The 25,058-nt window shown below is 37.6% G+C and overlaps 1 protein-coding gene across 2 annotated transcripts in view; it reads right to left on the bottom strand.

Annotated features, from left to right (window-relative positions):
- Nucleotides 1-25,058, bottom strand: part of LRPPRC (leucine rich pentatricopeptide repeat containing) — a 156,067-nt gene that overhangs the window by 119,811 nt on the left and 11,198 nt on the right. For both annotated transcript variants that reach the window (XM_075925421.2, XM_075925422.2), the window contains exons 2-11: nt 16,203-16,408; nt 13,847-13,969; nt 12,910-13,031; nt 12,770-12,828; nt 11,784-11,870; nt 11,252-11,378; nt 9,598-9,742; nt 7,631-7,785; nt 7,185-7,290; nt 6,984-7,091 (exon numbers count right to left, since the gene is read on the bottom strand). In XM_075925421.2, coding sequence (XP_075781536.2) covers nt 6,984-7,091; nt 7,185-7,290; nt 7,631-7,785; nt 9,598-9,742; nt 11,252-11,378; nt 11,784-11,870; nt 12,770-12,828; nt 12,910-13,031; nt 13,847-13,969; nt 16,203-16,408 — 1,238 coding nt within the window. The remainder of the gene's footprint in view (nt 1-6,983; nt 7,092-7,184; nt 7,291-7,630; nt 7,786-9,597; nt 9,743-11,251; nt 11,379-11,783; nt 11,871-12,769; nt 12,829-12,909; nt 13,032-13,846; nt 13,970-16,202; nt 16,409-25,058) is intronic.

Here is a 25,058-nt window from a genome sequence, read left to right as displayed (position 1 = left end):
TTTTTTTTCCAGTTTGCCTCTCATATTTGTTACTTTAAAAAATGTAAAGTTTCCAAGTCCCTGTCTTTGCCCTGGAGTGCCACCTATGGAAAAGTGACACTTCCATGAATATTTTATGCAGTGCACTATGGTGCAAATAATCAGATGTGAATTCCCTTTGAGCACTTAAAAATACATGCAGGCAAGTCACACTAAATTAAAGTCACATCATCTGTTCAAGTTTGCCTTAAACAAAACTCTGCCTGATTTTGGCTGAGAATCTGCAAAATTATGAAAAAAAGAATTAATTACAGTAACTCTTGCTTGATACCTTTCAGATCTTGACAGCAACTTTCCCTTTTGTTTGCAAGATGCAGAAAATGTATTAAGAGCACCGCCAAATCTTTATAAAAAGATTGTTCCACTGTAAGAATTTAAGTAAGTATTGCAAGAAATAGCGGTTTTCAACAGGGTTCTACATGTCACAGTCAATTAGGTACTCTAGTTGCAGGAGAACTGGATTCAAATTCTTAAGACAGAGTGGAAAATTAGTTTATTAGGCCCTCCCAAATCCCTAATAGACGTCTGTCACAAAACCACCACTGAGTTTGACAACTACAATAGGGAATTGCAGATCAAGAATAAAGTTAACTGCCAGAAAAGCATCAAAAACCTTCCACAGTGCCCACTGCTCTATGACTTATGGTTGCTACAAATGGTATTAACATGAAGCTCCCCCAAGTTCCCCTTCCAGGTCTCAAAAAAATCCAAAATATGCCTCATCTTCCCCATTTCTGAAAATAAAGGAAGGTTATTCATGGTCATTTGGTTTTCTTTAAAACATATCAGTCGAATCAATATTTGCATAGCAAAAGCCAGAAAACCATCACAAAGTAAAAGTTTTACATCTCGGTAAGTCTTGTTCCATGACACCCAACTGCTTTATTAGTATATTAATGTTTTCTCAACATGAAGTTACAAGAACCTGTAATCTCACGTAATACTGCGTAAATCAAAAGAAAATACATTAAGACCAGCATATCTGCATTTTATGGCTGCCTTTGGAATTACTTTGGACATCATGTTCAGCCTTTTCCTTCTCAAACCTAAACAATAGGCATACAGGCAAAAGAGTCAAGACACGCTGAATTCAATCATACATGTTTAGTATGATGGAAACTGGCTAACAAAAAGTAAGCCGTAGAATCATAAGAATGGAAGAAATCTCAGGAGATCATTGAGTCCAATCCCCTGCCAAAGTAGGATCAATAAGAACGGCCATACTGGTCAGACCAAAGGTCCTTCAAGCCCAATATCCTGTCTGCTGACAGTGGCCAATGTTCACTCCAGAAGAAGTGAACACAACAGATAATTAATGCCAACTAAATTATCCCAGTCAGGGATTTTTCAGGCCAGGACTTAAAAACCTCTAGGGATGGAGACTCCACCTCCTCTCTACATACCCATTCCAGTGGTTCACCACCCTCCTAGTGAAATAATTTTTTCCCTAATATCCAACCTAGATCTCTCCCCCTGCAATTTGAGACCATTGCTCCTCATTCTATCATCTGTCACCACTGAACCCCCTCTCCCCCCTTCAGATAGCTAAAGGCATTTTATTGTGTTCTCCCAAAAGTCTTTTACAGTGAACATGTTCTTCATAAAGAAGCTTGTATATCAGTATTTTGTACATCACATGTAAGGAATATTTTTAAGTAAGAAATCATTGTGGTCTTAAATTCTGTGTTTCTTAAACTGATAACTTTTGTTAAGAGACCATGGAAAAACATTTAATGGGATGCTATTGTGTCAAATTTTGTCCAAAATGTAGGTTTTATTTAAGAACCTAGTTAAAAAAATGTCTTGATTTTGCAAAATTCCACATCCTTTTCTTCAAAGTATGTCCCTTTACTATCTAAAATTCCTCTGACAGTCATGAGAATGTAAAAATGAATTACTAGACATTTACCATAAATAAAAGTAAAAAATGGGCTGGCTAGTTTTATTTTCCCAAGATGAGAAAAATGCAAGTCAGGAAGCCTATAAAGTGAACAGACAAAGATTTTTTTTAAAAAAATAATCCAAAGCCAAATCCTGAAAAATGTATACACTCGTTTAACTTAAGCATGTGAGTAGCTCCCAGCAAAGTCGACAAGACTACTCACATGCACATTGTTATGCACCTGTATAAATATTTGAAGAAAAAGGTTTCTTGAAACTCTCATAATGAATAGTATGGGTTTTTAATAAAAAAATATTCAGTTGACATTTTAAATCTTGTTTCACTATTTAAAATAACTTCATATTCTCATTTAACATTAATATTTTAAATAACAAGTTTAAATGTATATGTTTTATTTAATACAAATGCAAGAGTACAAATTAATTGAAATATAGCTAGTTATCGATATTTCTGTTAATTATTTTGACATGCCCAAAAGCATGCTAACCCATTCCACTCCCCTGCCTCAGGACAGGCCCATAAATAGACCTCAGACATACTTTAAATCTATAATCTTCACAATGCACAGAAGTCAGAGTTAATCCTGGCCAGTCTCATTCTTAACATGAAGTCTGGAGGGTTTTAACTATCCCAAATGAAGGACGATGAATGTTATTAAACAAAAATTCCAGCACTCTTTAGATATAATAATTATAATTACTGGAGGCAGAGTGTATGTGGGGAAAAATCACAATAAATAAGCAAATAATGTTTTATTAAGAAATAATATTTAACAGGAAACTATACAACATATGGACAATCCGCTGAAGAATATTAACTGAACCAGTTTTTATACACTAAAAAAAAGCATGCTCTACATTAACTTTAGGACTTGCTGCTTTATGCTATTATGCAAGTGCACGCTCCTGCCAGCCCCTAGGCTCTACCCCTGTAATTTTGCAAACTGACCTTGGAAAACTCAAACCCTCTTGAAAATGCCATTAAAATGGCAAAAAGCACCCACTGAAAAAACATCTTTATGCTGTAAGTGGATACTATGCAACAGTGAAACTTATGTCTCAAACACATTTTTAATATCCCCTCACCTTTTCTCTTTAAAAAAATACTCCCTACACACAATTATTTCATGGTCCCACATAGTTGTGCCAAATAGTAAGTCCCCTCCATCCATTTTTGTGCCTGACCTCACTGGGTCTTTCAGCTCCTGGTTTCCAGCTTTGGCTCTCTCCCGCAATCATATGATTGAGCAATTAAGTAGGGACTACCTGAGAGGATGGAAAGGGACAGAATGGAAAGAGCCACAGATTCTGTTCCCTTTGACAAATCTGTCTCAAACCAGCTCTTCTAATGAGCGACAGATTCTACCACTTATTCTTACAATGAACAGTACCTTATTCCTCAAGAAGTCCCACTAAAATTCATGAAAAACTTCTTGATGGGTTAGGTACAATTCTGCATGAGTAAGGGAAGCTGAAAGTGCATCTAAGTATGTATTTAACTCCGATATCAAATTATAAAGTGTTTGAATTTTCAGTTTGAAGTTATTCAGGAGAATGGCATACTACTGCTAATCACAGTCAAATTTGAATTTAAAGGGTGAACTCTCATATTTCTAGTGGAGTAGTATGTGTAATGATACAATTCTGACAAATACTTTAAAATACTTTTCCTAAGGAACACCATTACTCAAGGAATGATGTAATGACTCAAGGAAATCAAAAATTAGCTTGTATTTGGCTCACTTACTGAACTTTTTATATTGGGTCAATGTGAAAACTGAAAATATTCTCTTCTAAAAAAGTGAACCTTGCAAATTGTACTTTGTAAATAATTTTTGATGTAATAAAGGTTGGACCTCCCTGATCCAGCAACCTTGGCGCCTGACTGGTCCCAAGTGAGGGAATTTGCCAGAGCATGGGAAGTCATTTCTGGCCCCCCTGCTGCCCTCTCCTGCACACTGGGCTTCCCAGCTCCCTCCCTCCCAACAGCAGTGTAGCAGCTACCCAGCTCCTAGCCAACCTACCTGGGCCACGTGCTGAGCTCCCACACTCTTCCCCTGTTCCCCACTGCACTGAACCAGGCTCCCAGCCCTCCCACACCCCACACCGGGACTCTCTGATCCTGAAATAACCAGACCTGAAAATCTCAGTTTATAAGAGGTGCAACCTGTACTGCCGAGTTCTATAAAAAGCATAGCTAAGTGTTTTTTTTAAAAATAAGTTTCAAGAAAGTGGCTAAATAATGCTAAGCAAAACCTCACAGCTATCCAAGTTGCAATGTAAGCAAAACCTGAACCAAAGCCACCCTCCACTTCCAAAAAGATATTTGACTGTATAGTCTAATTGAACCAATGTATGCCAATGCTTCTTCATATTTGCAACACTCCTATGTTTTTGGTTTTTCTGAACGCTTCCTGAAAAAGTCTAACTGTGTATTTACTTAACTATAGGAAAATACTAAAATAGCCTAAAACTTGATTTTAGCTTCATCGGTATACAATATAAAAACATGGTTAACTTGTTACAGCACATTTAATGAAATTGTAGCAATCTGCTACTCGCTCTTGTAATCCAGACAGCTGTCTACAGTATATTCAATCATTTGTTCTCTCTAATTTTGTGTGACTGAAGCAATGGGACATCCCTCACTTCCTTTAAAAGAATAATCCATATAAATGTCCACAATAAGTAGTTCTTCCCAATATTCAGTTTCTATTTCCCTTCTATTAGTTATAACCTCTTGGCCAATCTACACAATTCCTTTCCCTCTTTGGCATTTACATCCTTCACATAATGGTAGGTGTCATAATACAGCTCAAGTTATTGAACATTCAACCTCCCTCAAAACCCATCCTTTCAGCCTCTCAATATTTTTTGCCTCTTATCTACATTCTGTTAAATTTGTCAATATTTTCTGATATGGAAATACAGGGCCCAGAAGCATGTGTGGTATGCCACATGTAACTATTGTGAAGACTGGAACCATTATCTCTGCTCTGGTAAGAGATGTAATACTCTGTCTAGATCACTTTTATTTGATAAATCCCTATAATTTTTGCTGCTTGGAAACATTGAGAACTCAGTGAATTTACTGGTCCACTATCACCTTTAGATTCTTTTCAGCACTATTACTTTCTCTTCTATCACAAATGAAATCCATCTTTATTATTTTTCCTCATATGTAAAAATACATACAAACAAATATAATGGTGGAGATCTCTTTTACTCCTTCCACCTGAAAAAATCTGAATGCAGGTAAGATTTCACACAGCAAGAGGCAAAAACATTTATTCCACCTATCTACACCAAACATATTTATGTTGATCATTCAGTGTAGAAAGGGGAGTGTTCAAAAATTTTCCTTTAATTTGAAGTTTAATTAAGAGTTGAGAGTTTGATCACATACTGTCTCTGTTTTAAGTAAACACACACACACACACACACACGAATCTTTACACTTGTCTGCGTTCACAAAATAGCTTTGTGAATGCACAGTATTACTATAGGATAAACAAGACGTATACTCTGATTCCTTTGTGGGCAGAAAATGTGTGACTTCATTACGAATGCTTACCATCAGTTCTTACTGACAGTCAATAAGAAGTATTGCAGACTTTTGAAGATTCTACAGTTCTGAATTAAGCCAACCTCTGTCCCTAGCAGATCACTAGAAGCTATTATTCTCACAACAATTAGGTTCAACTACCTTCAGCTCTAGAAACATGCAGGAGCCTTTCAGAATAAACAGACTTCTAGCATATTTTGTTATTGTGTATGTAGAGCCAAGTTTTGGTAAAGCAATACCGCAAAATTAACTAGACATGTGAGTGACAATTTTAAACAGGAATGACTAGAATCCTATAATAACCCTACCCTGTTTAATATGTTTCAAGAGTTTGTATGCGATTGTAAAAACTTTCCAGTATTCAGAAAGTGTGTCAGAGGATAACTTGCCATGCACTCTAGCACCAGCATGGAGCTAAAGAGTTAATAAAAACTGAATATTGTTTTCATAAAGGCTTTTCTAAAAAGGATTGAGACACTTTTATAGCCTAAAACAATTAGGGAATACTTGTTTCAGCATTTCTTCCAAACTGGAATGTGACTGTATATTTAAAATAAAATTGCAACATGAACAGTCTGCTAAAAGCACTTTTTTTTTTGTTTGTGCATTTTGTTTGTCACCCAATGTCACACTAACAACTCTGCATCTCATTCTAAAGCACATTATACAGTGAGATAAGATGAAAAAGACAGTTTTTTGTTTCCCAAGGGGGAAGTACTTCTGTTAAAAGCATCTTTTTATGAGACCACTCTTTCTGAATTACCAATAACGCAAACCAACGAATTAGATACTGTACTCTAAAATTTAATATTTGTTCAATTCTTATTCATGTCCTATAGTCAGCCCCATGTGTAACAGGGGAAAGTGTGCTAAATGCTTACGCCTACTTAAGAATCCTAAAGATTGAAGGACAGAAATGTTCAATCAGTATGCTGTCAGGTCATGATCACTCATTCAGCAATGGAAGTTTTCTTGCCTCTTATTATTGTAAGTTAGCGCACATTTAACTTATCAGTGAATAGAAATTTTTTAAATGGTCAAAAAGAAAAGATTCAGCTTTTCCGTAGTCATAGTGAGTCATTAGCATATAACCTTACTTTTAAGGTCTTCCTACTTCCATAGGTTTCAATAAGTCTCTCCAAGTGTAAAAGATCAGAGAACTACTGTATGGGATTTAGAACAGCACAGAATCTTCTTGTAACCAGGAATCCAAAGAGTTAAAAATCCCACTCAAAGCATGTTTGTTGCTCTGCTGTCTGTTCAAAACTGGAATTCTTTATTTAAACTAACAAGACTGTGCCACAATTAAATGAGTGAAAATAACTTCTAAAATAATTGTACAAATGTTTATGGTGCCAAGAATTACACACCCACAGGCCTCCACTCACCTTCAAGCAAATTTCTAAATTGGCATTTAAATCCTATCTGTACATTTAGTTATAAATATAGCAACAGAAATATGTATTAGAAAGCTAACCTTGAGCATTCTTCTCCTTCTGGTATCCAACAAGCAGTGGCCAGGAATAGTGAGGTCTGAGAGGTAAACCTTCCTCTTTCATTGTCTTCATCAGGTCAATTGCCAAAGCTGAAAATACCCATAAGGCAATTGACTATTAATAAAGACAACAACAGAACAGTTTAAATAAACTTATGTTTCAAATAGCAAATAAATAAGTACCTGCTTTTTTAGACTCCAATGCACAATATAAAGTAAACTGAAGGGGAGCTGAATGAATATTGGCTTCTTTTAACTCATCACAGAACTGTTTCAGCTTGCTCACCGGCTGAAAAGAAATTTTAAGAATTTATTATTATAGAAATTAATTGAAATGAACACATAATGCTTCTCAATTTCTAAACTCCTTTCTATCAACTAAAGAAAAGATCCTTCTTATATCCATAAAGTAGGTATTACAGACACCAACAAGCATTTTTGCTCATAAACATTCCACTTACTGTGTAAATTGGTAGGTGAAATATTAAAGTGATTACCTTAATGCATTCCATTTTTACTTTTTAACTATAAGTGCACGAACAAAACTACAATTTCCACATTTTCATAACTCCCTTAAGTTCACAAACCACACAGTTATAAGTCTGATAAGATAATAACATCCTGTATACCTTATTCATAGTTACACAGTGTCGCAAGAAGAAGTTACCATAGTCCATACTGCTTTCACTCTGATTTTCAGATAAGGTAGGAAATGATTTGAAAACTAGGAAAGCTGTGTCTTCCAAATCTTGAGTTATCAAATTCAGAGACAGGTTCATTGCATCTAAGATTAAAAACACCAAAAACAATATTTATTAAGAGTTTGAAGCAAATTATTTTGGCATCACAGAACCTTAATAATTACAAATCAAATCAGCATGGTCCCCAGCTTTGTGTTTATGGAAAGAAAGCAGTTTGTGGTACTAACTGCTATAGAACTCAGATTTGAAACTCTTTAATTTGCATAGTTTATACAGTGCTATGAGCATTTACTACTGAAAGACCCACACAAAACGTATTAGAAGTATCATCTTAATAGTGGGCAAAAGCATCCTAAATATTACAACTGGAAGACAAATCGTTTAGACAAGTAAATGGAGAAAGACTGTTGAAGTACAGGTAGAAGTCATGTTGCACCAACTTGACAGATCAGGATTCAAAATTGCCTCCAACCATTGTTACAGAAAGTCATATTCAATGTTTGTAATCTTTCACTGTATTCATAAATATCAGCTACAACAGAAGTCACAATTTTTTTAAGAAACTGTGAGATTATCAAAGATTTAGAAGTTTGTGGTGATATAAATACAAAAAAAAGGAGCTTATTTTTAAATTTCAAAAACCCTTAGGTTTAAAATATGACCTAAACTAATCCACATCTGATATCTTTAGAAAACAAAAAAATTAAAATAAAGCATTGTTTTGCCACAACAGGATTTCAAAAAGCTTTATGCACAATATCACACTAAGGCTACGTCTACATAGTAACGTTATTTTGAAATAACAGTCTGCATCTACAGGATGCTAGGAATTATTAAAAAAGGGATAGAAAATAAGACACAGAATATCTTACTGCCCCTTTATAAAACTAGTGTACGCCCACATCTTGAATACTGTGTACAGATGTGGTCTCCTCACCTCAAAAAAGATATTTTGGCCTTGGAAAGGGTTCAGAAAAGGGCAACTAAAATTATTAGGGGTTTGGAACGGGTCCCACATGAAGAGAGGTTAAAGTGACTGGGACTTTTCAGTTTAGAAAAGAGGAGACCGAGGGGGAATATGATAGAGGTATATAAAATCATGAGTGGTGTGGACAGGGCAGATAAAGAAAAGTTATTTATTAGTTCCCATAATAGAAGATCTAGAGGACACCAAATGAAATTAATGAGTAGCAGGTTTAAAACTAATAAAAGAAAGTTCTTCTTCACACAGCGTGTAGTCAACCTGTGGAACTCCTTGCCAGAGGAGGCTGTGAAAGCTAGGACTACAACTGAGTTTAAAGAGAAACTAGATAATTTCATGGACGTTAGGTCCATAAAAGGCTATTAGCCATGGGATAGAAGTGGTGTCCCTGGCCTCTGTTTGTCAGAGGCTAGAGAAGAATGGCAGGAGACAAATCGCTGATCATTGTCTTCGGTCCACCCTCACTGGGGCACCTGGTGCTGGCCACTGTCAGCGGACAGGCTACTAGGCTAGATGGACCTTTGGTCTGACCCAGTACGGCCGTTCTTATGTTCTTACACAGCTGGCAGTTAATTCGACAATCTCAAAAGCTGGAGGACTTCTTACTCCAACTCCTGTAACCGTAATTTTATGAAGAGTGAGGGAAGTCAGAGGAAAAGTGCTCTATTTCAAAATAAGTGCTATGTAGACAGCACCAAATCCTGAAATAAGCTACATAATTCACATAGCTCAATTTGTGTAGCTTATTTCAAGTTAAGCCCTGCTATGTAGATGCGCCCTAAGTGACATCTTTTTCTTTTATAGCAGCCAACTGAAAATGCATTTATTCCTTCTTAATCTCGAGTAACAGTGCTATTTCAAAGCTCAACTACGTAAAGCAATTTTGGACACATGAAAGAAAGTACCGGTATACCTGGAATATATCCTCTTTCATATCTCATCTGTGACAGAATATCTTGAATATACTGAGAATATCCAGCCTTAGCAAGGCTAAAAATAACTTGCATCAAATCCCTGTCCATAAAACAGCCTTCCATCTTCTCAACCTTTTCCAGGATCTGGAAGTAAAAAAAACAAAAAACAAAGAATAAACGTAATGCTAATGAAAAGTCTACTCTCTGTCTCAAACACAGCACATTATAAACCCCAAAAACTATTTACGCTGAAGTAAAACTCCAATTTGCTACATATTTCCCAAACATAAGCACAGATGCAAGTTTCTGCTTCACAGAGGTTAATTTCCAAAGAGAGAGATGGCTGGGAAGCGGGGAAAAGAAGGAAAGAGCAAGCACACAATATACTATGATCAGAGTCTCAAACCCTCCTTCACTAAAGATATTACTGGGTGGAAACACTGCCATTGGTTTCAAACTTGTGATATAAAATACTACTGACAAAAGGACTGCAGAAATCTGGCCCTAAGTGGTCAAAGTGATGACACATGTATCTTATTAACTCCATTTGTTTTGTTCATTTATTTGAGACATGGGAGGTGCAGAGAGTTTTGTTTTTGTGGTTTAACTAAGTCCCCCAAGGTATTCTCCAATACCAAATTCTTAGCCTTACATGGAGGCTACATCTACACAGAATATTTTCTGCAAAAAACACACACTGGCAAATGAGGGACTCATAAGTCATTATCTCATTACTATATTTTCTTCTGTTTCTCTGCGCAAGGGGTTTTTGAGCAAAAACAAGCAAGGTGGACTGATTTTTTTTTTTTTTTTTTGCACAAAACCCCTGTTATGCGCAAGATCCTTATGCCTTTCCAGGACAGGCATAAGCATCTTGCGCAAAACAGGATTTTTGCGCAAAAAACCCACATCCACACTGCTTCTTTTTATGCAAAAACAAAAGGCAGAAAATATACTAATAAGATCATGACTTATGCTATCAAGTCCCTCATTAGCATATTTTCTGCTGAAAAAACTGGCAGTGTAAACTAAGCCTAAGTGTCCTTACTCCTCTTCTCCTACACAAGGAAGCATTATCTATTTATTGACATTATGACATAAGTGGATAACAGTGACCCCAGTTATACAAAGGAGCTCCATGTGGATAGACCTCTGCACTAGGATGTGGATTCCACTGAAATCAGGAGGGCTCCTGATGGTCAGAGGTTTGACACTCTTACAAAAATTAGATCTTAGTAGCAAAAACTCATTGACTTCAATTGGAATAAGATCCAGTCCTAAATAAGTTCTCTTTCTACTGATGAAAATAAAATACTTTCCAATACTCTTTTCATCTTCTTTTCAAAAGGTTACATTTATGAGACTGAATCAACAAGCATTATTCACCATTTCTACACATATAATGAAAGGCACCTATCAAAAGATAAAATACAGTTTTACAAAATGTATAATGCATTTGAATTAAATACACATTTATTCAGATGAAAAAAAATTCTCCTTAAATAAAGCTGACCAATAGGAAATTATTTGAGAGAGTCCAACTAGTGTATTTGTGTGTGTGAGAAAACAGTATTAAATAAAATCAAATATTATGTACTTCTTTTTAAACAAACAGTTCTAGGGAAAGCTTTACTATGCATGATATGTTAATACCTGTTTAATGTTGTCAATGTCACCCTTCTCAGCATATGCATTTAGTAATGCTAGGTAGGTGTCTGGACCAGGCTCAATTCCTGCATCCCTCATCACTGAAAGGATATTTTCTGCATTCTCCATATCTCTGCAAATGTTTAAAATAAGATTAATGGCTTTAATTACTATCAATCAATATAATGTTAACCAAAATTGGAGGTTTTTTCAATATTTTTAGATGAAGCACATGGTAAAATCTAGATGTAAGAGGTCAGTTTTCAAAGTTCTGCCAACTATTTCTCATTCCAATAACTTAAAATTAAACTTACTGGAGATACTGATAAATAGGCTTCCTTTCATATGCCTAGTGTTCCATATTATCAGAATATATTCATTCTGGAAAAAGTCTTTATATGCACTAATGCACAATGATTGTTGTTGTCCCCCATTTTGAAGCACATGAGTGTGATTTATGCTGTGGAATCAGCTACCAATGTACAAAATGAGTAGATGAAGGTTTAAAAATAACAAAATACCACCGATATATTGTTACCCAGTTCTTGCATGGCCTGTCACAAGGCTACTGAATACTGCCTCAGTGATTGGGAGTTCTTTCACCTTCATAAAGCCAAGAATCTTACTGCAAGATACAAAATGATAATTACAGTTGTTTTCCTTGTATAGAAACTGGAAAAACTACTGTTATATTGCACACTAAGAACTAGATCATCAGGCACAACACAGAAAGGTATGTTTGAGTGATCACATTTTGGGATGTGGCACACAATAATAATTTAAGTAATTTTGTTACTCCTGAAATGTTCTATCTTGCATTGTTTGAAATGTTGTTGTACCCTGTGGGTCCCAGAATATTAAGGGAACAAGGTGGGTTAGGTAATATCTTTTAACAAACCATATTCACTTGGTGAAAAAGCTCTGTGTAGCTCAGATGTCTGTCTCTCTTACCAACAAACGTTGGTCCAATAAAAGACATTAACTCACCCATCTTTGTCTCCAATGTTGTATCTTAGTAATTTAAAAGACAAACAAAACTCTGTTTAACATCACTTATGAGTTTTATCAGTTTCCTCACACTCCCAAATTTGTATATGCCTTTTGTGCCCAACAATCACATTGTCACAAATGACCAAAGGCAATTCCTTCTGGAATCAAACAAAAACAAACACACACACACAAAACCCACAACTCACAATACACTGATCAGCCAACAACAAGCTCTACACAGGGAAGAAAAAATATACATATATTCCTTCCACGATGGCGCTGCACTTTTCCTGCATAACACCTTTTCCTTCATAATCTTATGTAGTCAGTGACCATGGAACTGACAAGAAAATCTGCTACTTCTATACCAGTGAGAAGGCAACACTTGAAAACTCACAAAACTAGACCATCACCTAACTTGGCTCCTCTCTGCTCCAAAATTTAATAAACTTGAAGTAGATTTTATATTAATGGGGGCGAGAAGCATATGTCAGTCAATAATTTGCAAGAAAAAAAATGTTTAAGTGCAAATACCTGGCACCTTCAATATCTCCTTCATTGCAGTAAGCAGCAATCAATCTTTGGTATGTAACCTGTGGGGAAAAAAATTAAGAGTCTGAATTTATGCAATGATGGCATTAGAAGGAAAAAGGATTCCATCAAGTAGTACGTACTCGATTGGGCTGCACTTTAGCTTTCTCCATTTGGGACAAGAATTCAGTTGGAGAGAATTTATGTTCATTTTGAAGGTAGACTTTAAGCAAAGCATTATAATGACTTGCATCATACACAGCACCTAAAAAAGATGTTACCAAGTGATTAAAATAAAGCAGCTTGTTTTCAGTTCAAAGTTAAATATCTTTAAGTGTTTTATAAAGAAATCTGAGTAATTTTTAATGTATCAATTTTATTATGCAAAAGACAAGCTATGAACAAATAAATTAATTTCACCCATGTCTGTGGTGTTTGGTCACAAATGTTTAACAGGATGGAGTAACTCTCTAAAGTGTGCATTTACATATAATTAAAAGGTTTACTACCCAGAGTACAGAAGCATCAATGCTATCCTGTGTGTTATTCTGCATATTATATATATAAGAACTGCTAAATTTTGAAAAGTGATATGGCTTCCCTTCAACTCTTATCCAATAGCATCTTTTAAGAATATAGTATCACAAATTTGCTGCAGAAGATGGACATTAATGGATACCAAATTGTCCTTGTAATGGTTGTCAGATAGACTCTCTTCTAAAATAGCAGTTTGACTACATGTATTTTTTAACACTAGAAGACTGGTACTGCCTGCTGTTGAGGTAAATAATTAAAAACTAATAATTCATCAATGCAAGATTCAGTATTAACAATATTAAAAGACTAGAATCTGTGACAACAACAAACAAAAGAAACTATATGAGCAATAGAAAAAATCCTCAGGTTTACTGTTAGCACCTCTAGATGTCAGTATAACTCTCAGAATGCCAAACAGGTTTCTAGCCTCAAAAAAACCTTGGTACAAATATAAGGTTATATCTGCCAGTGTTTAAAGAAAAAAAATCCTTCAGTAAAATGTAACATTTCAATATTTATCAAAGCAGATATGAATAGACATACCCAATTCTTGCAACTTGCTCCATATCATGTGGGCTAATTCTGTTCTTTCAAATAATGGGACCTCAGGCAACAAAGAACCACAACTTCGCAACAGGAGCAAGGCCTGGTTACTACCTGGATACCCTGCAAAGAAACAATGTTACACTTATGGACCTGTTGTAAGTCAAACAAAAATATTCACTGCAAAAAATAAATATACGAAAAATACTATGCAACATGAGTTAAAGTCATATGCAGGAGTCTATAAGGGAAAAATGAAACAGAAGAATGAGAACATGTCACTGTTCCATTGCCCCTTGATCTATCAATATAAAAAAAAGACACTACAAAAATGGTTTTACATATACCAATTTTTCAAACACAATGGGCATTATTTCAAAATCAGATGCTTAAAGTTTGGCTCCTAAATCCAATTTAGACTCCTAAATATGGACTTTTAGACTTTTGAAAACCTTGGCCAATATTCTAATAATGTTTCAAAACTTTAAAACATAAATTTTTCCTCTATCATGGCTTTTGAAGCTTGTATTGGTTTCAATACTTTTCCTAGCAAACAAGTATCTACTACATCATGGAATGCCCACTATGGCAGCTGGCATTCATGTTTGCATTCTCACAAAAGTGGTCAAGAACGGAATGAGAATGTGGAGACAATTATCTGCCAACTTCTAAAAGTGATCACTTCAAGTCAGAGTTGAGGCGTAGACACAAAGCAGCATGGAGAACCTCAAAATGCAACTGCCTCTAATTTTTTTCATATTTCTTTAAGCTGTGATAATCTAGTATCTTGCTCCAGCATTTAATTCACTATAAAGCAAGGGTGGGGAATTTTTTTTGCATCAGGGCCACTGACCCATAGAAAATCAATCAGGGGCCACATACAAATGAGAAGTAAAACAAAACAAACCAAAAAAAAAACACCAACCGAGGAGAAAGACAACACCCCTCACCCCTCAGAGCATAGGGGGCCCAATCTAGTAGATTTTGTGAGCTTTAGTCCCGAGGTGGGGCAGCATGAAAACTAGACACTAGCATGGGCTCCACGATGCTGGGGGAAGCCCCGAGCCTTGGCAGCCGGATCCCAGTATTCGGCCCCCCCGGCCTTAGGTTTCCCTCCCTCGCTTTAAAGGGAGGAATCTATAATATTAACAAACTGAGCAACAACAAACTCAGTACTTTATTGCTTTGTTATTGTTGAAATGACTGTTAATTTCCAATTTTTGTTCATAAAGTAAGCTGTCTGAAGTTTAAGGCTGCATAAAGTGAAGATGCTGACAAATATCTATTCTTACACACTGATTATAAATCCAAATGACTCTGCCATACTAAATTCTCCTATTTTTATGAATTGGAAAGAGAAGATTTAGGTGTAAATGTTAAATTTAAGTCAAAAATATGTACAACTAAATCTTTAAAGCTATAATAAATTACATCTAGATCCTAAAAATCATGACAGTGTCCTTTTGAAACAAACACATGCAACTTTTTCACACTTTCACTTTTTGTTAAACAGAACATCTAGGAAAAAATTAGGTGACAGTATTTCATAATTACACTGAAAAATAATGATTTACACCAGAATGCAGGGATGCTGCACAGTTACAAAGTCAACCATTTGGTAATTTCATTAATATAAGGTACACAAGGCCTGAACTGCCCTGAATTCTTCCATCCAAACATCCCCAAACACTGCCACTTCATTGTATCACTTTCTGCTGCTGATGGAGAAAAATCTTATGGACAAGAGTTGAGACATGGTTGGAGAATATTAGCAAGATGCTTTGGAATGTGCTGACTTCCTACTAACCTGAACAGCCAATACATCCTGAGATAATAAATATATCTTTGGACAGTATTAATTATCTCATTACCAAGATAACTGAAGTATCATCTAAATATGAATACTGTGCTTGCTCTGTACACTGGTGTACAGTTTGGGGAGAGAACTTGAGACAAGACCTACCTCTAAAGATCCTCCAGCTCTAAAACTCAGTCACCATTGTACTGGAGAAAGATAACCACAAGTGATGGAGCATGTATGTACATAAAATAGTACAGGCAATTCATTAGGAAATTATAAAAGCATGCCTGAACACCACATTTTTCTTCAATTGTTCCCTACAACAATAGTGGAAGGGTGAAGATCAGTTGTGTTAGTATGGTTACTGATCACTTACATACAGATTGATAACGCTAAACTACTGCAACTGCCTATAAGCATTTAAGGTACATAGTAGGTTTAGTAATATGCATAAAACAAAAATAGTGAACAAATCAGTTTCATTTATGTTCTTTTGGTTTGACAAAAACTTTAAAAGGAAATGTCAACTTGGAATACAATGAAAAGCAACTTTACCTGTTCTGCACATGTCATGGAAGATTCTTAGTAGAAGGGTTTTAGTAATGCGGCCAGTTCTTCTGACAGAGGTATCCAGTCTATTCAGGGCCCAGTCAAAATTTCGTACTTGCTTATTCTGAATACCTGGAACAGGTTCTTCTTGAACTTTCCCTTTCTGATGAGGGGCAACTGCAAGGAGTCTTGCTTGATATATCAGATGTGTGCTAAACAAAAACAAACACAAAAGCTAGTTATGTCAGTTTATTATCGAAGGAACTATTCATTCCCCTTTACCGACATGACCTCTCCCTCCCCCCAAAAAAACAAACCTTTACAGACAGCATTGAATGTTGATTTAAAGCAAAGAGAGGAAGGAGATGTCAATTAAGAAATACACGTAACTATGTATATTTTCACGTCATCAATTGTCTGCTTATTTGAGGTATCCAGCTACACTGATTAGTTTTTCCTAAAAATGGCTCAAGTAGTATTTTGTAAAACAAAAAACTTTTGAAGCAAAGAATATGATTACCCATGAATAGTTGTGGACAACTCTTTTGAAGAACAATACACGAGGCAGCAAGCAGCAATAATTTTTATAACCAGTTTAAAAGTACAGAAAAGGCTGAACAAACACAGAAGATATTTTTGCAACTTATAAAATGACACTATTACAGAAACAAATGGATATAAGAGACTTACCATGCTGTATTTTAAAATACATTATAGCAGGCACCTTAAAAAATATTTAATTTTTTTTAAAGTTTATTTCCATAGCACAAAGGGCTAGGGAAATATAACTACAAAAAATTCTTCATAAAATCTCTTAACTGTTAGGAATTCTTGTTTTGGAATAAAAATGTCCACACAGAGTTAATCAAGAACAGTTATTGAACTTTAAATTCAAACCATACCTTCATCCACACTAACTTTCAAATGTAGAAAAGCCCTAAAATTATATTTAAGGCCCTACCGTATTCACAAGCATGAAAACGCATCATGGGCCATTGAATCTGAACTTGTACGTGCTTTTACCCTATATTATACAGATTTCACAGGTAAGAACAGCAATTCTCAAATTGGGATTCCTTAACCAAAAGGGAGTTGGGGAGGGGCCACAATATTATCTTCAAGGGGATGCAGTATTGTCACCATTAATTCAGTATTGCCTTCATAAATGAGCAGCCAGACAGTGGTGGCTGCTGATCAGGCAACCAGCTCTGAAGACAGCACCCCATCAGCAGCAACACAGAAATAAGAGTGGCAATGCCTGCTGCTTACAGTAGGTCTGCAGTCAGAGGTGGACTCCCAGATAGGAGACACTGCTTTCCAGGTGCCAATCTCTAAAGGCAGTGCTGCTACCAGCAGCAGCACAGTATAGGTAGCAGTATCACAACACTGCCCCACACCCCAACTCCTTTTTGGGTGAGGATCCCTACTTTGGGGGAGGATCCCTACAATTACACAATGAAATTTCAGCTTTAAATAGCTGAAATCATGAAATTTACAATTTTAAAAGTGCTATGATGGTAAAATTGACCAAAATGGATGATTAATTTAGTAGGGCCCTAATTATATTGGTGTGACCAACAGTCAATATACAAACAGAAGTACAAACTGAACTGAGCAGGTCCTCATTGTTTACATATGTCTTTTGAAGTATGTGCTAAAATCATTCTTGCAACTACACAGATTAGCTCAGATTATTCTCCTCTAGATTCCCTGCATAGAGAAAAACACAGATTGTGCGTACTAAGAGAAGAGGGGCTCAGTAGAATCTACAGTTCTGGTTCCTCACATTAAATCCTGCAAAAAGTACTCTTGGGTCAATAACTGGGCAGACCAGGGCACCAGGAACTTGAGCTGAAACAGCAACACAGCCAGAGGTTTAATATCTTCTCTGCTGTTCCTTTCCCATACAGGGCCTGATAGAAGCCTGAAAGAGGCTCTGGAAGGCCAGCTTGACTGTAAACAATGCTTGAGGAGTGGAGAGGACAATGCAGTTCCACCATGTTTGTGGGGAAACCAAGCATTGTTTTCCAGCTACATTCTTCACACCATCCCTTTTTTGGATGGGATCAATTTGAGGAATCCTTATAGATTTTTCCGCAGGCAGAATGGTTTAAAACCATACACTAGTGTGAAGGTTGGGGGGGGGGGGGGGGGAGAGGAGAAGACTGTCATGAAAATATTTACTTTCAAATCCACACAGAAAAATATTTTTTAAATTTAACAATGTTTGGGTGAAGCTCTGAAAATTGTCCTCCTACCACCAGACCACACAGTTTTACAGTTGACTGGGCCACAAAGGAGCGAGTAGTGTATCTATTGACATAATCTTAGTATTGATGCCTGCACACAGTCAAAAGAAACATCTTAAATCAATTCTTCTGAGCTAAAAGAAAAAAAAACACACACAAAAGGTCCTATCTACGACTACATATAAATTTCACTGATCTAACACTAGTCAGTCACGTTTGGAAGAAATAAGACCAAATATTTTTAAAGTTAGAAAAAGAACAGTACAATAAAGCTTTTATTATTTCAAACCTTAAAATGACTAATTATCCTAGGAGCAGAGTTTTCTGCCAGGCAGCTAATTTATCAGTGACCTATCTGCCAGACAACAATTTAAAGCCATTACATTTTTACTCTTACCTCCAAGCTTTTTTCCTATCTACTTGTACATAAGGTCACAAAGGAAACAAAGAAAATGGTATGCATTAGTAGCTTAGAACAGCAGTTCCCAATTGCTAATCTGCAGACTGGCGGTGGGCCACAAACTGCTGGCTGCTGCAGCTCTGGGATCCAGGACTGGAGTGGGGGAACATCACCCAGAGCCACTCCTACTACGGCAACTATTGGGAGAGGCATGTCCTTCTGCCTCTCAGCCAACCAGCGCTGGGTCTCCTCCCACCATACAGGAAAGCGCTCTTCTGCGTCCAGGAGGAGACCCAGCCCTGCCCAGCAGTGATTGGCTAAGGCAGAGCAGGACAGGCCTCTCCCAACAGTCATGGCAGGAGGATAGGCGCTGGGCCATGTCCCCCAGACTCAGCCCTCCGAGTCATGCAGGCAGTAGTGCTCAGTTGCAGGCTAGGAGGCAGCACAGGGCTAATGAGGGGAACAGGGCAAATGCTGGAGGGCTTTGGGGGTGAAGGCAGCTAGAACTGGAGGGCGTAGGGGTGGGGCTAATAGTGGGGGGCTCTGGCAGCAGGGTTAATAATGGGAACTGGCACTGGGGGGAGTTCTGAGGGGATTGGGTGCAGTGGGTTTCTGGAAAGAGGAGGGTCTGGTGGTGGGAGGCTCTAAGGGGCGGGAGTCTGGCATTGAGATGTTTGGAGTGGGAGCTGTCACTGGGAGGCTCTGAGGGTGGAAGGCTGGCACTGGGGGAATTGGGTGCAGGGGACTCTGGGGTCAGTGCCTGGCATTGGGGGAGGAGGGTAGTGGAGGGCTCGCACTGAGGAGCTCTAGGGACCAGCAAACCCATTCAAAAACTTCTGGCGGACTGGAGGGAGAGGGAGAGGGAGAGGGAGAGGGTGTGGGTGCCATAATAAATATGCAACTAAAATGTTGCCAGTCTGCCAAAAGTTAGTGAATGGGTTTGCTAGTCTCCGGTATCAAAAAGGTTGGGACCCACGAGTTCAGAATGTTACTTGAACTTCAAGCTGAGATTGATATTGTCAGTGACCAAACTCTTCACAAGTAAGCAGCAACATATGAGTATACGGTTATCCTGAGGCACAAGGATTTATGCTTGCAGCATCCATTAGCATTAATGGGAGATGCACAAGTAAGTCTCCATTCCTTGATATAAAAACATAAACCTTAGTCTCAATTCTTTATTTAAAAAAAAAAAAAAAAGTCATTTTTCTGCAAGGATATTGACCTAAAAGTACACGTACTAAAAAATTAAATACATTAATCCCTATGCCAGATAGAAAATATTTGTGGCCATGGATGAGCTATCTAAATGTTATATCTATATTTTATACCAGTGGTCCCCCAAACTTCTCAGGATCATGCAGCTTCACTCTGGAACTGGGGGCAGAAGCCTGAGGGAGGAGCAAATGTGGATAGCAGTAAGAGGGATGCAACTGGGGACGTGCTTGGGACCAGAGAAGAGCCAGGGGTAGAGCAGAGCTGGGTGGAACTCCCTCCTACCTTCCACAGCAGCTGGCCTACACCTTCCTGATCTTCCTCCTTGAGGAAAGGGGCACACTACACTTTGCGGACCTCTGGTTTATATATTCCTTTGCAAACAATCCATCTTCTTATCAAGGATCCTTGCATTTAATAAGCAGCTAACACTTGATGATGCTATAGAAAAGCATTTAAGGAGGAATAAAAAAATTGGCATATCTGAAGTAGAGTTTTGCTTACTGCCAACTGTCAAATTTAATTTTATGGCAGATCTGAGTTCTAAAGTCTGTCTAAAGTCTAAACCATCCTTGCTCAAAATTCAGCCTGATGGTTTTTCCTTTAAATGAAAAAATGGACTAAGACTTGGGCACAAGTCTGACCTACTATAAAGCAGAATGCATTGCTTCTGTAGTCAGGAAGACAGCAATTAGTACACAGGCTTTTATGAACATTGCAAATAAAATCAAAATATCTACTGAGAGACGTGTTCAGACATTAACTCATCAATTTAAAAACTGCAGATTTCAGCATTTTAATCAGTAGAAGATATGAACCCATTTATCTCAAATAAAGTATTCTTAAATACGCAGCACTGGGCAGAAATTTTTTTAAAAAGTGATATAGAGCTAAGTAGAAAGAGAAACTGTTACACAGGAATCAGTGTGCACCAAAATGTTATCCCAATTAAAAAAAAATTAAAACTCACTGAGTTATAAAGCAACTCACTACACAGGAAAGCTTAGTGGATCTTTTAAAAAGTTGATATGTAGTACAGCAATTACAAATTCTTATTAAACCTACATTCTAAGGCTGTCTATTCACGTCAGTTAATGTAAGTGATTACCTTAAAACAAATGAAGTAGATTAATAAAAATTAATCTGATTAATCAGTTGTAATTACATTGTTAATAATAAATTATTGTTCTAACTATAAGCATTTTTGGATCTTTTCCCACATTTTCAAATATATATATTGATTTCAATTAAAATACAGAGTACACAGTATACAGTACTCATTTTATACTATTTTTATAGCAAATATTTGCACTATAAAAATAGTATTTTTCAATTATCGTCATACAAATACTGTAGTGTAACCTCATTATTGTGAAAGTGCAACTTACAAATATAGAACTGTTTGTTATATAACTGCACTCAAAAATAAAACAATGCAAAACTTCAAACCAACAGATCCACTTGGTCCTACTTTTTTGTTCAGCCAATTGCTAAGACAAACAAGTAGTTTACATTTAAAGGAGATAATAATGCCCACTTATTTACATAACTTGAAAGTGAAAACAGATGTTTGCAGGGCACTGTTGTAGCTGGTGTTGAAAGGTACTGTATTTACATGCTAGATATGCTTACTAGGGATGCTGGAGTTTAACTGATTAACCATTTAACCACTAAGCTGATGCTCATCAGTTAATGGTACTGGTTAAACTCAGCCAGCAACTGACCCAAAGGAACAAAGCCAGCAGCCAGCTTTATACCTTATACTGCAGAGCCCCACAGCGCCTGTAAGCATGTAACCACTAAGATTTTTTAGTGGTTACACCGTTACCGTATTAAATGATTTTTAACATGCCTAATGCTCACCCATTTGTATGCCTGATCATTCGTTGGTCACTATTCCAGAGGTCACGCTTCCACGCTGACAGCACTCATTTTTTAAAAAATGACTTAGTTAAATCTGTGACTGAACTCCTTTAGGGGAGAATTGTTTGTCTCCAGCTATGTGGCTTTACCCACATTCTAGTGTAGAGTCTCAGGTGATGACCTAGCACATGTTGTTCATTTTAAGAAACTTCCACCACAGATTTGACAAAATATAAAGAAGTTACCAATATGAGATTTCTAAAGATAACTATAGCACTCAACTCAAGCTTTAAGAATCTCAAGTGCCTTCCAAAATCTGAGAGGGAAGTGGTATGGAACACGCTGTCAGAAGAGCAACACTGATGCAGGGCCTACAGAACCCAAACCACCAAACAAGAAAATCAACCTTCTGTTGCTGCCATCTGATTCCGATGATGAAAATGAATATGCATCAGCCTGCATTGCTTTGAATCATTATCTAGTAGAAAGCAGCAGCAGCAGCATGGAAACACATGCTCTGGAATGGTGGTCAAAGCATTTAGAGGTATATCCTAAACATTTATATCTGGTACATAAATATCTCACAACACCGGCTACAAAATTCAACACAAATGACAAAAAGATTGCACAGCAGTACTTTGATGAGATGAACTGGAAATTTTTATCTTTTTACAGTGCAAATACTTGTAATAAAAATATAAAATGAGAACTGTACACTTCGTATTTTGTGTTTTAACTAAAATCAATATATTTGAAAATAGAAAACATCCAAAATAACAAATGGTATTCTATTAACAGGGTAATTAAAATTATAATTAATCCCTATTTTTAAAATTTAATGATTGATCCCAGCTCATTTGACAGCTCTGCTTCCTTCACATTCATCTAATCTTCAAATAGCTAATGTCAATAAGATAAGTCTGAATTTCACATCATCACATCTCTAATTAGGGCATTAGTGGTTATTAGTGATACAGTAAGAATTAGGATAAGCTTTTTCCCCACATTACAGCGATGTGCCCCTGCAGGAAAGTTTGTATTTCACTGAGGTAAGACTGGATAATACCTGCAAAGAGAACAATTTTGTATACTTTATTATGGATTGTGATGCTTTAAATTCCAGACAGAATATCTGAAAGCTACTACAAGTACTATTCTCTTATCCTTAAAGTGACAAAGGACATCATTATCCCTTTAAAAGAACAAAGTCTCTGATAAGATGTGAAAATAAAAAATGCACATGAACACAGTTTAGTGCAAGCTATAAACTGGGAGGGGGGGGGGGAAGAGGGGAGGAACAGGCTTCAGGAAGGCTGGGGGGAATTGCTTGCGGAGAGGGGGTAAAACAGTTTCCTGGCCCCCAGTCTCCTGCCCCCGCCCGCACATTGCCAAAGTCCCACCCTGAAGGACTCGGGCAATGCCAAGTAAGTTTGCTAGTTTCAAATATTTAAAGACACTATTAGGTGTGCGACAGGAACATGTTTACGCGAGATTTGATAATGTTGATAAGTTACACTTTCACTTACTTGAGCTTTTCAGGTGTATCGTTACAGATTTTTTTCCTGATAGTTCTCAGAACTGCTCTACAGCATAAAATAGGTGCTATACTGCAGTGGTTCCCAACCACCAGTCTGCAGACCGTTGCCAGTCCGCCAACCACTGGCTGCTGGAACACAGCAGCAGCAGGAACTCAAGCCACAGCAGCTCAGCTCCAGTAGCAGTGATGGCTGAGGCAGCAGCAGGAGGAAGTGGAGAAGGAAGCACCTTCCTCCCTCCTTTCTCCTCCCCCGTCCACGCTTTGGGAGACACACTTGAGGAGGGAGGGGGGCGCAAAGGAGGAGGGAGCATGCATGCCACCAATGGCCACTTTCCCTGTCCTTGCAGCCGTTTTTGCCGGTGGCGGCACTGGGGATGAGGTGGTGGCAGGAGGTGGCGCAGGAGGAAGTGCCCCCCTCCCCTCTTAGTAATGACAGCCAGCCAGGGCTCTGTGCTTCCCCCCCCCCCCCAAGGGTGCAAGATGCATTTGGGGAGGGAGGAAGGGAAGGGTTGTGAAGGAGGAGGCCATGCTCCCTAGGGTGGCAGCTTCTGGGGAATGGAGGGGTGGGATGGGGGCAAAGGGGTGTTGGGTGAGGGCTGGTGGGGTCACAGGGCAAGAGGGTGTTGGCATGGGCTGCAGTGGTCAGAAGTTAAAGGGTCAAAGGGCATGGGGCGTAGGGGTCAAAGTGTGTTAGGCACTGGGAAGCAAGGAGCTGGGTTGGGACTAGGCAACGTTTTATTTGCATATTCATTATTGAATATGCCAATATGCAAACAAAATGTTGCCAGTCCACCAAAAGTTTATTAATGGGTTTGTCAGTCCACAGCATAAAAAAGGCTGGGAACCACTGCTTTAGTGTGCATGCCCTTCAGTCGTATTAATTGAAGGTGGAAGGTAGCTTTGCTCCAATAGCATGAATTACGATTGTGGCACTAAATGCTTTTGCCAAAGTTTTTTTTCTACCAATCTGAGCATATAGTGCTCCCTCTCCCCGGAATCCTTCAATAGTTCTGTCTCTTAATATAAAGATACAAGATTCTCATTCTCATCTGAAAGACTCTCTGCAGTTCATCTGCCATCAAAATGTGGGTTTTCATTTGCTCCAACTTGCTCTCTTGTTCTTTTTGCTTAGACCCCTTTCCTTTATTGTTCTCTTGGCCTCTGTAAATTTTGGCCTGATACCTCTTCCATGCTGTCACATATGCTTGGAACAGTTTTAATAACCTACTCCCCCAGGAACCTGCTAGTCTTCATTTTTCTGCTAAAAAGCACAACTCTTCTGCCTCTCATCATCAATAAACCCCACATTCTCCTCCATAAATGTTGGCCTACCCTTGTTCATTTTTGCTCCACATAAAACAGAAGCACTTCTACACAAGAAGTGTGTCTCATTCAGGGATGTAAATAGATTTTTAAAAAGTAACTGTGTACCTTATTAAAATTCCATCAGTTACAGTTAACCATTACAGAGTTCACACATAGCCAAGGTATTATGGGTGTGGGGGGTGCTCCAGTGCCCTATTTTACATGGGGTCCCTAAAGCCAGGACCCTGTGCCCAGCCAGAGTTTAATAATTAACTGAAATAGTTACTGATAAG

Source organism: Pelodiscus sinensis, chromosome 3 (genome assembly GCF_052426305.1).
Source record: "Pelodiscus sinensis isolate ZL-2025 chromosome 3, ASM5242630v1, whole genome shotgun sequence".
Classification (NCBI taxonomy): Eukaryota; Metazoa; Chordata; order Testudines; family Trionychidae; genus Pelodiscus; species Pelodiscus sinensis.
Note: the sequence above shows the minus strand (reverse complement) of the source record. Positions and strands in the feature narration are given on the sequence as shown.